At 43.2% G+C, this 15,799-nt stretch overlaps 1 protein-coding gene across 1 annotated transcript in view; it reads left to right on the top strand.

Annotated features, from left to right (window-relative positions):
- The window catches only part of LOC142296902 (kyphoscoliosis peptidase-like), a 40,803-nt gene that overhangs the window by 13,410 nt on the left and 11,594 nt on the right, over nucleotides 1-15,799 (top strand). The window contains exons 2-5 of the mRNA XM_075341009.1: nucleotides 10,120-10,182; nucleotides 11,386-11,460; nucleotides 13,229-13,300; nucleotides 14,801-14,883. Coding sequence (XP_075197124.1) covers nucleotides 10,120-10,182; nucleotides 11,386-11,460; nucleotides 13,229-13,300; nucleotides 14,801-14,883 — 293 coding nt within the window. The remainder of the gene's footprint in view (nucleotides 1-10,119; nucleotides 10,183-11,385; nucleotides 11,461-13,228; nucleotides 13,301-14,800; nucleotides 14,884-15,799) is intronic.

The raw sequence follows: 15,799 nt of genomic DNA, 5'->3' as shown, positions 1-15,799 counted from the left end.
TCCTGCAGACGGTCACCACCGTCTGCCATCCTTGCTGTATGTGTCCAGGCCACGCACCCGGACACGGTCAGTCTCCTCTACTACCACTTCACTTCTCAAACTCAGAACTCATCTGCCTTCCTTTTCCCGCCTCCAGGACTGTGTACTCCTCGGTGGGCGAGGCCAACCGCCTGGCCCACCTCCTGGTGTGGACATCAGCCCCTGGAGGGAGGCAACAAGGATTTGTGTTTGACCTTGATGTGCCTAGCCGGGGTGTGGGGTGTGTTGTTGTAGTACCTGTAACGTCCTGGCTTGTCCAGGGCGCCACAGTTATATCCGCAGGACATTCCGCAGGAGCTCACAGAAAACCACAGCACAATTTTGTCTGTTTCCATGCTACGGTTTATTTGCGGAATGTCCTGCGGATATGGTGCGGGCATTCTGCATTGAGGATACAGTACCATGGCTTGTGCACTTCATCCTCAATGCAGAACAAGTGCTGAGTGATCGGGCATTCATACTTACCTCCATCACGCAGCACCTCGCTTTCCGGCAGCCGGGTCACTCTGTCATCGTCTGCTGCACTGTGCAGGAGAAGGTGGGCGGGCCTGAACTAGCTCCGGCTGTCACATGACCGGAGCTCGTGCAGGCCCCGCCCACCTCTTCCTTCCTGTACCTGGATCCACCGCGCTCCTGTACACCGGACGGAAAAAGTGACTCCGGTGAGGCAGGTAAGTATATGGGATCCTGTGGAGAAATCCGCAGGAATAATTGACATGCTGCTGATTTTTCCGCAGGGAAATCCGCATTATTTCCGCTGCGGAAAAAAACGCAGCGTGGGCACAGCAGTTCCCAAATGCCATAGAAATGGCTGGGGAGTAGCTGTGCTGCAGATTTTTGCAAAATCCGCGGAATTTCCGAGAAAAATCCGCGGCAAATTCCGCGTATTTTCCGCAGCATGGGCACATAGCCTTACTGTGCAGAATTATTAGGCGACTTAATAAAAACCAATTATATTCCCATCTCACTTGTTTATTTTCACCAGCTAAACCAATATAACTGCACAAAATTTAGAAATAAACATTTCTGACATGCAAAAACAAAACCCAAAAAAATGAGTGACCAATAAAGCCACCTTTCTTTATGATGACACTCAACAGCCTACCATCCATAGATTCTTTCAGTTGCTTGACCTGTTTATGATCAACATTGCGTGCAGCAGCCACCACAGCCTCCCAGACACTGTTCCAAGAGGTGTATTGTTTTCCCTCCCTGTAGATCTCACATTTTATGTGGGACCACAGGTTCTCTATATGGTTCAGATCAGGTGAACAAGGGGGCCATGTCATTATTTTTCATCTTTTATACCTTTACTGGCCAGCCACAGTGTGGAGTAGTTGGATGCATGTGATGGAGCATTGTCCTGCATGAAAATCATGTTTTTCTTGAACGATACCGACTTCTTCCTGTACCACTGCTTGAAGAAGTTGTCTTCTAGAAAATGGCAGTAGGTATGGGAGTTGAGCTTCACTCCATCCTCAACCCAAAAAGGTCCCACATGTTCATCTTTGATGATACCAGCCCATACCAGTACCCCACCTCCACCTTGCTGGCGTCTGAGTCGGAGTGGAGCTCTCTGCCCTTTACTGATCCAGCTTCTGGCCCATCCATCTGGCCCATCAAGAGTCACTCTCATTTCATCAGTCTATAAAACCTTTGAAAAATCAGTCTTAAGATATTTCTTCGCCAGTCTTGACAATTTATCTTATGGCAAATAGCATCTTGGCAGCTTCACGCTTGATTTTACTCAATTCATGAGCAGTTATTTTGCGCCTTTTTTTGCCCAACACGCTTCTTGAGACCCTGTTGGCTATTTGCCATGAAACGCTTGATTGTTCGGTGATCACGCTTCAAAAGTTTGGCAAATTCAAGACTGCTGCATCCCTCTGCAAGACATCTCACAATTTTGGACTTTTCAGAGCCGTCAAATCTCTCTTCTGACCCATTTTGCCAAAGGAAAGAAGTTGCCTAATAATTAAGCACACCTTATATAGGGTGTTGATGTCATTTCACCACACCCATCCTCATTACGAGATGCACATCACCTGATTTACTTAATTGGTAGTTGGATCTCAAGCCTATACAGCTTGGAGTAGGACAACATGTATAAAAAGTATCATGTGATCAAAATACTCATTTGCCTAATAATTCTGCACACAGTGTATATATATGTATTTATATGTATATATCTAATATATAAAGCTCAGTGTATGTACAGTTAGGTCCAGAAATATTTGGACAGTGACACAAGTTTTGTTATTTTAGCTGTTTACAAAAACATGTTCAGAAATACAATTATATATATAATATGGGCTGAAAGTGCACACTCCCAGCTGCAATATGAGAGTTTTCACATCCAAATCGGAGAAAGGGTTTAGGAATCATAGCTCTGTAATGCATAGCCTCCTCTTTTTCAAGGGACCAAAAGTAATTGGACAAGGGACTCTAAGGGCTGCAATTAACTCTGAAGGCGTCTCCCTCGTTAACCTGTAATCAATGAAGTAGTTAAAAGGTCTGGGGTTGATTACAGGTGTGTGGTTTTGCATTTGGAAGCTGTTGCTGTGACCAGACAACATGCGGTCTAAGGAACTCTCAATTGAGGTGAAGCAGAACATCCTGAGGCTGAAAAAAAAGAAAAAATCCATCAGAGAGATAGCAGACATGCTTGGAGTAGCAAAATCAACAGTCAGGTACATTCTGAGAAAAAAGGAATTGACTGGTGAGCTTGGGAACTCAAAAAGGCCTGGGCGTCCACGGATGACAACAGTGGTGGATGATCGCCGCATACTTTCTTTGGTGAAGAAGAACCCGTTCACAACATCAACTGAAGTCCAGAACACTCTCAGTGAAGTAGGTGTATCTGTCTCTAAGTCAACAGTAAAGAGAAAACTCCATGAATGTGAATACAAAGGGTTCACATCTAGATGCAAACCATTCATCAATTCCAAAAATAGACAGGCCAGAGTTAAATTTGCTGACAAATACCTCATGAAGCCAGCTCAGTTCTGGAAAAGTAAGATCAACCTGTACCAGAATGATGGGAAGAAAAAAGTTTGGAGAAGAAAGGGAACGGCACATGATCCAAGGCACACCACATCCTCTGTAAAACATGGTGGAGGCAACGTGATGGCATGGGCATGCATGGCTTTCAATGGCACTGGGTCACTTGTGTTTATTGATGACATAACAGCAGACAAGAGAAGCCAGATGAATTCTGAAGTGTACCGGGATATACTTTCAGCCCAGATTCAGCCAAATGCCGCAAAGGTGATCGGACGGCGCTTCATAGTACAGATGGACAATGACCCCAAGCATACAGCCAAAGCTACCCAGGAGTTCATGAGTGCAAAAAAGTGGAACATTCTGCAATGGCCAAGTCAATCACCAGATCTTAACCCAATTGAGCATGCATTTCACTTGCTCAAATCCAGACTTAAGACGGAAAGACCCACAAACAAGCAAGACCTGAAGGCTGCGGCTGTAAAGGCCTGGCAAAGCATTAAGAAGGAGGAAACCCAGCGTTTGGTGATGTCCATGGGTTCCAGACTTAAGGCAGTGATTGCCTCCAAAGGATTCGCAACAAAATATTGAAAATAAAAATATTTTGTTTGGGTTTGGTTTATTTGTCCAATTACTTTTGACCTCCTAAAATGTGGAGTGTTTGTAAAGAAATGTGTACAATTCCTACAATTTCTATCAGATATTTTTGTTCAAACCTTCCAATTAAACGTTACAATCTGCACTTGAATTCTGTTGTAGAGGTTTCATTTCAAATCCAATGTGGTGGCATGCAGAGCCCAACTCGCGAAAATTGTGTCACTGTCCAAATATTTCTGGACCTAACTGTATGTATATCCACTAAAGGAATCTGCACCGTCGCATTTACAATCCCGAAATGTTGCACAGATGCCTAATGTGACCCAGGGAGCGTCATAGACTATGTTTTGACAGGAAAATTTAACCCCACACTTTACAGTTACTCTCCAAAAAACATGCCTTCATTAAAGTAAATGGAGCCTGGAACTACTGGTTTTAATAGCAGTTGTGATTGGTTGCTTCAGGAACAAAAGACATTGTTAGTATAAGAAGCTTATGTGTGAGGTAATATGATGTCGGTGGGGTGACAGATAGAGACAGACAGACAGAGAGAGAGACAAACAGAGACAGACAGGGAAAGAGACAGAGATAGAGACAGACAAATAGACGGTGAAAGAGACAGACAGAGACAGACAGTGAAAGAGACAGACAGAGACAGACAGTGAAAGAGACAGACAGAGACAGATGGGGAAAGAGACAGACGGGGAATGAGACAGACAGGGAGAGAGACAGATGGGGAAAGAGACAGATGGGGAAAGAGACAGATGGGGAAAGAGACAGACAGGCAGACAGAGATAGGCAGACAGGGAAAGAAGAGATAGCCAGAGAGACAGACAAAGATAGATGGGGAAAGAGACACACCTTGATAGAGACAGACAGGGAAAGAGACAGACAAAGAGATAGACAAAGACAGACAGGGAAAGAGACAGGAAAAGAGACAGGGAGACAGACCTGGGAAAGAGACAGACCTGGGAAAGAGACAGACCTGGGAAAGAGACAGACCTGGGAAAGAGACAGACCTGGGAAACAGACAGACCTGGGAAACAGACAGACCTGGGAAACAGACAGACCGGGGAAAGAGACAGACGGGGAAAGAGAGAGGCGGGGAAAGAGACAGAGAGACACAGAGATAGAGACAGACTGATACAAAGACAGACAGAGAGATAGAAACAAAAAGGATCACTGGAGCAGATAGTTATCTCTCCATATAAACAGCTTCATTGCTGTTGCACCCCTCCAATGTTGTACAAGCAACAATGAGAGCACAAATTTAAAGCCTTGATGCCGATGATCCAAACTGTCAATCATGCGCTCCTGAAAATACTGTAAACAATGGGGCAAACACTTTATAGGAAAACTGAAAAAAGACATTGTATAAATCAGATTTTTTGTGCTAAATGAGTTTTTTTAAGATTCTTAACCTTTGTTTGTTTAAAAAAAACACGTAATGTACATGTACCACTGTAAACAGGCTCTAAAAACAAGACATATAATGTACATGTGTCACTGTAAACAGGCTCTAAAAAACAAGACATATAATGTACATGTGCCACTGTAAACAGGCTCTCTAACTTTATATTGAAGCATCTAATGAGTGTGTGCAAAGAGGGAGCAGGTGAGCTGTGACATCACCTATTGTGAATGGTGGAACGTGTGTTATCACTTGCGTATTTAGAGTGGAGTCGCCACATGTCACACCCCCCACCTCCTGCAAAAATGCACTCAATCTAGTTTGTATCGTATGAGGAATCGAGGTCTGCCGGGCACTGAATCTTTCCAATCCTGGATTATTGATCAAATTAAAGTCCCCCATACATAGCATCAGAGCTATGTTATCAAAGTCTAACAATACTATACAAAACGTTTTGTGCAACACTATGTGGACTGCTATGTGTAAACAAGGATATCTCCGAGATGCCTCTGCCTCACAGAAGCAATCAAAACACACACAATGAGGTAATTTTGATATTTATATATTTATATTTATTTTCTTTGCAAGAGCAAACCATTAGTCATGACAGACTTCTTTCAATGTCCTTCAGCTCGATCTCGAGCAATGGCATCATAATAGACATGTAATATTATAGAGGCATTGTCAGTGTTTGCAATTCTAACTTTGCTTATAACAAGTCTGCGGAAAACTCTTCCTGAAATGACAATACGTATAAGTCTAAAATAGCCCCGGTAGTTACTGGGAAAACTGCAAGATTATATTTTTTCATAGTCAGTTTTGCAAATTTTTGCCTGGTGGCATTGATCAAGGTATAATTTTTGGATGTGCGGTTGTTATACTCGCAAGGTTGGCAATGGATTAGCGGACCCACTGGGCCGCAGTACACATAAAACCCAAAGGGGCTTGACTATGGAACCACACCTGGTTTTCCCCAGAGCCTCTAATGATGAAGGTGTTGCGCTGCAGGTGTGAGACCGCGTGCCACTCGTGAAGACTGATGCTGTGACTGCTGGTCACAGGGGTATGGGCACAGACCTTATCTGCTAATATGAGCAACAGCAGCAGGTGTTACGGATTCAGCCGGGATGGATGCGGTAGCAGCAGCCAATGTGTATACTTGCAGCAGCGGGTATAGTGGTAGGTGGCCGGCGTGGATACTTGCAGAAGCAGCAAATATCATGGAAGTCGATATCCGCTGCTGATTCGTATCTGAAACACAGATATGAATCAGTAGCAAAAAAACAACACACTGACAGCAGCAGCAGTACAATGAAATCTGAGAACTAGCAACGTTAGGAAATCATTGACCAAGCACCACCCTTAAGTGGAAGGTGCCTTAAATAACTTAAGCATCACAGCTAACCTGAAAGGCACTTCCTGGTCAGCGCGCACTGACCCTTTAAGAAGAGGGTTGTGTCCACTTGCGCACCCTCCGGCCAGTGTGTATGCAGGCTCTGGGAGACACCAGCAAGGACCGGGGACGGGGCAGCTGGGTGGCAAGGAAGGTGAGAGGAACGGCGTCCCCACTGGGGGCAGGACAGTGCAGGGACGTCGGCATGGGCATTACAGCGGTCCATATGTTTTCTCTACAGTTCTGGCACACCTTGGAGAAGTACAGTACTTCACAGTGTTTAAAAGTGGCCAAATTAGAAAAACTCCAAAAAGATGATTGTGCCGATGTTCTTGCAGTTTAGATGACAAATGATCCACAAAAAGCAATTTATGGTCTCTGCAAGCAGGATGTCAATCAAGAGCTATACAAAAGAAGACAATGGGGGAGCAAAAGTGCTATAGGATCTTAACTGGTGAAAACCCGGGTACAACTGACTGTGATGCACTGACCTAATAGGATTGCGTGATACACAACACTGTGGGTATCAACATCCGCTGATGCAAACACACGTGGAGATGAAGAAGTTAAACTAGAAAAATGTGTGCTAATTCTGCATACTGTGAGAATTGATTTGTGGCAAAAGTGTCCACGACACACAGGTGAAGAACATATGGCTTATTTGACGCGTTTTGAAGCCATCTAGCTTCTTTTCCAGGAGAAACCACAATCTTTGTAGTTTCTCCTGAAGAACCGGATAGATTTGAAATGCATTGAATAAACAGCACGTTATTCACTTTTGTGTCCTGGACTCCTTTACCACAAATCATTTCTCACAGCACACAAAATTCCAGGCTTTTTTCTGGTTAAAACACTATACAAAGCGGAAAGCTGAGATTCTTGTTCCTCTGGGAGTTACTGCTGTAGTTGTGCCTGAGAGTCCCTAATTGGAGTTATTGCACGGACAAGCATGCCAGGTGTCAGACATATCATCTACTTGTGGAGGAAATGTCTGGAGTCACTTTACATCCACACACATTGTGAAGAAGGTGGTTGTGTACTGCTACATCCAGGCTCTGCTTGTTGGCTTGAAACGCAAGATTGGACATGGAGACCCTAAACTAACCTGGTCTACTTCTCTCCATACAGTATGTATATTTAGAAAAACAATTCTGTGATCGGCTATTAACTAGGAGGCCCAAATCCAGTTGGTCTTGGAAAAACCTACAACCTTCGATAGACTTGTCCCAATCAGAGAAGGAGAAACTTAAGCCTGCTTTACACCTTACGATCCAGCATACGATATCGTATGTGCAGCAGGTTCAATTTGTTGAATATGCCACACAAACGATTAACCCCGATCACACGTACTTACCCGTTGTTACGGTTGCTGTGGCACTGGATACTATGTTCGGATTTCTTGCTACTGCACATGTGCGAGCACTGGAGACTATGTTTGGATTTCTTGCTACTGCACATGTGCAAGCGCTGGAGACTAAGTCCTATCTTGGAGCCATTGCACATGTGCGGGTGACATCATCGCTGACACGAGGTCACATGTCTCTGACACCTTCTAAGCTGATTGGCCGCTGGTCATGTGCTTGTGACACGTGGTCACATGTCTCTGACACCTTCTATGCCGATTGGTCGCTGGTCATGTGCTTGTGACGCTTTGCTTGGTGATAGGCCAGCGTGACGTCATTGCTGTCGTTCTGGCAGCGGATTGGCTCTGTTGTCCTCCATCTTGGATGAGGCACAGAGTTTATATAAGACCCTGACGCATGCCGCCCGGCGCTCAGTCCTCTTGGTTCATGCATGAGAGTGGACGCTCTGTGCACGTCCCTCTAGGCATCTCTCTGTCTATGCTAGGTGAGCGCTACCGGCAGGGTAGTGTTCTTGTACCTTACAGCTTCGGCTGCGGTCCGTATCCTTGCATCTTATTGGAGCGGACATAGGCAGGTGCCTGAGGCACATGGTCCGGCTGGGCCTTGTGATTCTACTCGTAGGTGGACGTTGCCGCTAGGGTAACGTTCCTTATACTGCGTCTGGCAGTTGTTCGTATCCTCGCACACTAGGGGAGCGAACATAGGTAGGAGCTTTGTGCGGCTTGTGCTGCTGTCCGTCTCTTTTGCACCACTAGTGGAGCGGACCTAGGCAGGTGCCATTTCTCACTCACTGCTTTTGTCTCTGTGATCATTAACAGAGACCATACAACACACCCTCCGAGTAAGGGAGGAATTGCTTTATTTTCTAACTATATGCCTCTGTGAGTTTAACAGAGGTATTGCACTCTGCACTTGTGCTACTACTATTTACAGCGGCACACTTATATACTCTTCCTCACTCATTAACCTATCCCTTTTACGTTAATGCTAAATACGGTTGTCGCTGTGACTTTAACAGTACACGCCGTGATTGGCTCTAGTGTCACTGAGACGTATCAGTGTCAGTACTGCTTCCGTAGTACAAGATACCCCTTATCCCCTGCCATAGTCTGCAGCAGAGACTTTGCACGGTGGACCCTGACTGTCTGATATCCCTTTGGTTTTTATAATCAGACAGCCCCCGTAACACCCGTCCATACGACCTCGCTGTGGGCGGCGAACATCCACTTCCTGGAGTGGGAGGGACGTTTGGCGTTACAGCGACGTCACGCGGCAGCCGGCCAATAGAAGCGGAGGGGCGGAGCTGAGCGGGACGTAAACATCCCGCCCACCTCCTTCCTTCCGCATTGTGGGCCGGGAGCCGCAGGACGCAGGTAAGATCTGTTCATCGTTCCCGGGGTGTCACACACTGCAATGTGTGCTACCCCGGGTACGATGAACAATCTGACGTTCAATTCTAGAGAAATGAACGATGTGCGTGCGATGAACATTTTACCGTTCAATCACACGTACCTGTCACACACTGGAATGTACCTTACGATGCCGGATGTGCGTCACTTACGACGTGACCGCGCAGACACATCGTTAGATAAATTGCAGCGTGTAAAGCGGGCTTTAGTCTATTACGGAAATACTATGAATTGATGACAACAAAATATCTTGCACTTTGTATCCTCAATTCACAGTCATGTTTTCGTGTTTGTAGTTTGGTTTAGATAGTAAAACTAGAGAAGCCTTTTTTTCTGGACACCCCAATAAGTATAATAAATAAGAACCGTGCTTTATTATTGATCCTTCTGAATTGTAAGTGATCCTTCTGAATTGTAAAACGCTGTGGAATATGTTGGCACTATTGAAATAAAGATTATTATTATTAAGATTATTATTATTAGAAGATTGCTCCAAGTGTAATGAATAAGTTGGGCATGCGACTGATCAGCTTTTTTCCCCAATTACTGCATGCATTACAATCCGGTGATTAACAAGGATATTATGTACAGTCAATGCGTCCAAGTCACAGGTCCCATTATTCCTTGTTTAGCTTTGGACCTTAATTTTTTGGCAACCAGAAAGTAATAAGACACTATTTATTTCTGGTTACAATGGTGTCCTGAATCCAAGGTCATGTTCTGTCATTCATAGTTTTATTACTGTTTGACAAATCTACTTTATTTCTCAGCTATATACTTCAGAGGAGTTGGGTAATGTTACTGGCAGGACTTATACAAGGGTGTGATTATATTCGGGGTTCATCGCTGTTTCTGTGTTGTTCATTGTTTTAACCAATAAGAGATGTGTATTCTGCTTTTCACTAGTGACACCAACTGTGAAAAATTCTCTTGCTGGGAGACACATCATTAATAGCTATGAGAGCGAAGGTAAGTCAATTTCAACAATTTATTAACATTTGTGTTAATTATTTTTTTATTTGACAATTTAAAAATAAAATGTATGTATAGCAACTCTTACATTGGGCCTATTTTAGACTCATGCTTCCTGTTCTTTAAAGATTTTTCAGAAGTCTCATTATCATCAGAGGCAGGATTACAATGACAGGTAACACCACTATACACAACTGATAACAAAGGATCCACCAATCACAATAGGGGATGTCACAGCTCCTCTTGCTCGAGCTTTGTTCCCAGTACTCTATATCTGTACACGCTCATTGGAAGCTTCAGTAGAAAAGATGGGGTCTGAGTCAGTCTATTGCTACTATTGTACTGATTTTATGAAAGAACAGACAGTAGAAGTCTAGAACAGACTCGGGCCAGAGTGAAAAGAGCAAGATTTGTTTTCTTATTTTCTGTTCACATATGTAAAAAGATTCCATTGGGGAGCGGTCACTTTTGCTAAGAGTATATTGGCGATATTTATAAAAAGAATTGCTGCCAAGCAAATGGTTATAGTGCGAGCTCTCTATAGCAACAATCACACTCCTCGACTGGCTGATTGACATTTCGTCCAAGCCAGATGCACTAATATAAATGGCCATCAGATTTGTAGAAACCAATGGCACATGTACCAAAATAATATAAGCAACACAATGACTGTGGGTTTCTTGGCTCTTCATGTGTTCTGATCCATTAGCCCTAAAGATGTTGTCCACAGCTTGGACAACCCCTTCTCATACCCCAGGTTTGGCCCCGGTAAAATAGAAAAGCTTATACTCCCCTCCTGTGCCAGCACAGGTCCAGCGTTGTCAGCGTTCAGTTTCTTGGAACTCACGTGAGGTTGTGACATCACACGAGCCATGCTCCCAATCACCGCCGGCTTCTCTCCCCGCCATCAGACGTATGAGTAATCAAGAGGAATCTAGAGCTGTGGCTGCCGCTCACTTCCTATTGATTTCTTATATATCTAAATGCAGGGAGAGAGAAACCGGCGGCGATTGGGTGCAGGGCTCACGTGACATTACAACCTCATGTGAGTCCTAACAACATGAGCGCCAACAGTGCTCAAACTGTGCCGGCACGGGAGATGAGTATAAGCGTTTTTATTTTAATAGAGCCAAACATGGGGAATGAGAAGTGCACAACGCCTTTAATATGTGAATGTTTTTTGTATTGTTTTTCCATCAGGAAGTCAAGTTCGAGTAGAAATTCACCCCAAAAATAGTCAGCCTCAGCTCTTCAGCAGGACACCGATACCTAAAGGTAAGTGTCATTACATTTTCGACGTCCCATAAATACTTAGTAAAGCAGGGATTTTTTTTATTACACAAAATTTTTTGGGTTTTATAATCTTTCATGAGTAAAGGACATGTTGAGAAAAGCAAAAATCCAGCGCCCTTTGCTGAGACACTTAAACAAATTGAACAGCAACGTCTCCCAATAGTGGGCATTAAGTGGACTTTCCTAAGAGTTAGGCAGGCCTAAATATGCCAAATTTTGGCCAATTAAATGTTCATAAGCCTATAATTTTAATGTTTGGGGGCTCATTTCTTCTGTAGTACATAGTGTCTACATGATTTCATCAGCATGTTCCTCACGGTCTCTCCAAAAATGTAATCAGGGGCGTACACAAGATATTAAAAAGAGGAGTAGCTATAATACTTAAAGGGTTACTTCGGGGAGATTAGAAGAATGTCTTATGTCCCTCTCCTCATAATCTATAAAGATGAGATGCCCAGTACAGTCCTATATCCTCAGAATACCTGTAATTCAGTGTGACCCGGCAGCTGCATCCTCTGCACCCCCTCACCTCTAGGACCTTACATCAGATATCTGGGGGGCAGTCTCCATGATGCTGGTAGCAGCCAGCCTCCTGATAGTATCTGCTTCTGTCCGAGAACAGGGGGAATGGCGGGGACGTGGCCATCATGAGAAATTCATGTCAATAGCACCTTTAGAAATATATTTACTTACAAAATTGGTGAGGTATTCAATACTTATTTCACCAGCTGTATATGGCTCGTGTGCCTATCTGCATAGCAGGTGGGTTAAGGAGCTGCGAGCCCCGGGTAAACTAGCACATAGGCTCATATTTGGTTCTTGAGCTACCAATTCTCCACACGGACAGCACAAGGACCGAAAATATATTTGTGCAAATGTATTCTAGGAGCCGATGAAAGAACTTGAACAGCTTGGCAGAAGAGGGCAAATTATTTACAAACCTTTTTTTCTTATATTAAGAGGAAGACTGATTAATAGAGAGAGGAAACATCTAGGATCCTGGAAGACTCTAAAATGCAATTCAGCACTTGTGACTAAAAATGTTTTATTTATTGTTTAAAATGGGATAAAAACAAATCAAGGCCTACAGTAACATATTCCGCAATATTTGAAATCCACGTGTTTCGAACCATTAAATTCTCAATTATTTTATATATTATATAACAATTAATCCTGCCACGATTCAGAACTATGCTGTTCAAAATGCCCAGGTTTGCTCAATGTCACTGTAGTCCTTAATTTGTTTTTGTCCAATTTTAATCACTAAATAAGTAAATTTTCCTCACATATGTGACTTGATTGCATTCTGGAGTCTCCCAGGATACTGTATGCTTTCTCTCTCTTTCTAATAAAGAAAAATTATAGAATAGAGCAGCAAAATAATATAAAATTATTTCCTTATTACTTAAACATGATTAAAATTTGTCCATGTGTGCAATAAAAATGTTATAGCACTTTCATAAAGAGTCGGTTACACAGACCTTACGCGTTTCAGACAAGGTGTCCTTACTCATCATAGGTCTTTCTAGTTTCATCTGCCTACCGGCAGGTTCCTTGCGCTCTGTGTGAGTGGGGCACCTAAGGAATTATACTGGTGGTCTACATTCTTTTCTTTTGTTTATTTTATGCGGAATGCTCATTAGTACTTACATAGAGGACAAGCGCACTAGTGAAGCTGCCAATGCAAGGTTACAGGGAAGCTTGCTTGTCATGTGAGAGCGGACTGGAACACTTTGTATGTATCTTGCAGATGTTACAGTTCCTACCTGGAATGGCAGCAGATGGGAGCAGATGTCACAGCCCAGTGCCAAAGACTTTTATGGTGAGATGGACACTTACATATTTACTCCAACAGAACCGAAGTCCATGTCAAGGAATCTGCCTATAATTATGTACAACCGTAGAGTAGAAAGCAATGTTAATTTTTTTTAGTTTTTTTGTTGAATTTTTTACCCATTTCATTGAATAGTTAAAAATGCATAAAACACTCCGATTATGCCAAATGTTTTTTTTCCTGCCAACACTCTGCATTCTTCATGAAGAAAACAAGGGTGAAAATACCCTTAGGTGCATTTCCGTGCTGCAGATCTTATTTGCAGAAATTATCTGAGACTGAAAATCGGTTTCTATTCAGCTGAATGAGATTGGTGCAAATGAATGGAACAGATGCAGAACTTTTCCAAACACAATCTGCTGCGAATCTGTAACGTGTGAACATATCTTTGGGGTCTATGCAGGAAGGGAACCTTGTACCATGTTTCCCCGAAAATAAGCCCTACCCCAAAAATAAGCCTTAGCGGGAATTTTCAACCTTTTTGGAGAAAGACTTAAATATAAGCCCTAACCCGAAAATTAGTCCTCGTCGCAGTTCAATAATGAAGCGCCCATGCAGCTAAAAAAAGTTAAAGAATACTGCAGGACACGTCATTAAAGAAAGCAGACACCCCCAAAAGAAAGCAGACACCCCTAAAAGAGAGAAGACAGACCCCAAAATTATACTTGCCAGACTCTGCACAGGAGGCTGTGAAAGGAGAGGACCTGTGGTGGAACATATGGAGGACCTGCAGTGGAACGCATCAATGCATTCCAATGTAGGTCCAACATGTCTTCCACCACAGGTCCTCGCGTACCACAGTGCTGCCAGGCAGAAGCAGTACGGTATCACAGGATGTTTCTGTATGTGTCTGTGATGTTCCTGCGATCTGATGTGTGTGTTACTGCTGGCCAGAAGCAGGGGAAGACCACAGTGGAGCAAACAAAGACCTGCTGGAAGTGAGCACTGTGGCTCACAGGAGGACCTGGGGAGCGCCACAGATGTCTGGGGTCTGGTAAGTATGATTCTCATGGGGTAGGTGTCTGCCTCTTTTGGATGGGAAACTTACTCCCAACCTGTGTTTCCTCAGAAATAAGCCTTACCCTGAAAATAGGCCCTAGTGCATTTTTCGGGGCAAAAAATAATATGAGAGTGTCTTATTTTTGGGGAAACACGGTAATACTGGCATTAAGAATGATTATTAACCCAAATGGTTAGCAGAACATAGTACAAAATAGTTTAACGAGTGTCAAATTAAGTGGTGACAACACATCTATCTGATGCCATAAACCTGCAGAACGCTACAGACTGCATAACTCTCAGTCTTGACCAAAGAATGAAAGATACGTTTGTTCTGAAAAAGATCGAAATATAACATTAGGTCCTCCTGTCCTGTACATTTTTGGTTTAAATTATTCAATCTTAACTTTTTTTTTTAATATTAATAAAAGGTATGGCATTTAAAGGGAAACCTTTACAAGTATCATTTATTTAAGAATATTTCTTTAGCTTACCCCTGGGATAAATCCAGTCTCAAGTCAATGCCTGTCAACTTGAAGAACTTTGAGAAACTTGATGCCTATGCTGTACAGGTAAGAACAGGGAGGTAGCCATGAATTTGGCAAGTATAAAGATTTAATAATGAGGAAATGGTATTATGTTCTATATCCTATTACTTTCACTAGAAGTATATCCAATCACAGTAAAGAGGAATAAATAACCACAGAAACTCAATTGGTTTTTATAAACATATGGTGAAAATGACGCTGGGTGACTGAGAAACCATGGTGACAAAATAATACTTGAGTTATGATCATGTAGCAGAAAATGGATTTTCTACGCCCCCAAAGCTTTGATGAAAGGTTCACCCTATAGCCTTTACAGGGAGGTCTGCATTTTCCAGTCAGATGATCCTCAAAATAGTTTGGCTGTGGTAGCGCTGCTGGAATAGTGGTGTGGACAGAAGTGGAGCTGAGGGTTGAAAGAGCTTAGGGTTTTGTGGAGTTGAGGGTTGGTGGAAGTGAGAGTTAGTGGAGTTGAGGTTTGGTGAAGTTGAGGTTTGGTGAAGTTGAGGTTTGGTGAAGTTGAGGTTTGGTGAAGTTGAGGTTTGGTGGAGTTGAGGTTTGGTGGAGTTGAGGTTTGGTGGAGTTGAGGTTTGGTGGAGTTGAGGTTTGGTGGAGTTGAGGTTTGGTGGAGTTGAGGTTTGGTGGAGTTGAGGTTTGGTGGAGTTGAGGTTTGGTGGAGTTGAGGTTTGGTGGAGTTGGGGGTTGCTGGAGCTGAGGGTTGATGGAGCTGAGGGATGGTGAAGGTGAGGGTTGTCATCAGAAAATCAGTCAGAATGTGACTGGTCAGAGGACGAGACTAGAGTATAGAAAAGAAATATCTTTTATACTTTTGCATATGCTTTTCTATGTTTAAAACATTTTATTTGTTGAATTTATAAATATGATTGCACCAGTTCTTGGTTGATCATTAATCCTACAATCTAACCATAAAATCTATTCTAAG

This window comes from Anomaloglossus baeobatrachus, chromosome 3, assembly GCF_048569485.1.
Source record: "Anomaloglossus baeobatrachus isolate aAnoBae1 chromosome 3, aAnoBae1.hap1, whole genome shotgun sequence".
In the NCBI taxonomy this organism is placed as follows: Eukaryota; Metazoa; Chordata; class Amphibia; order Anura; family Aromobatidae; genus Anomaloglossus; species Anomaloglossus baeobatrachus.
Note: the sequence above shows the minus strand (reverse complement) of the source record. Positions and strands in the feature narration are given on the sequence as shown.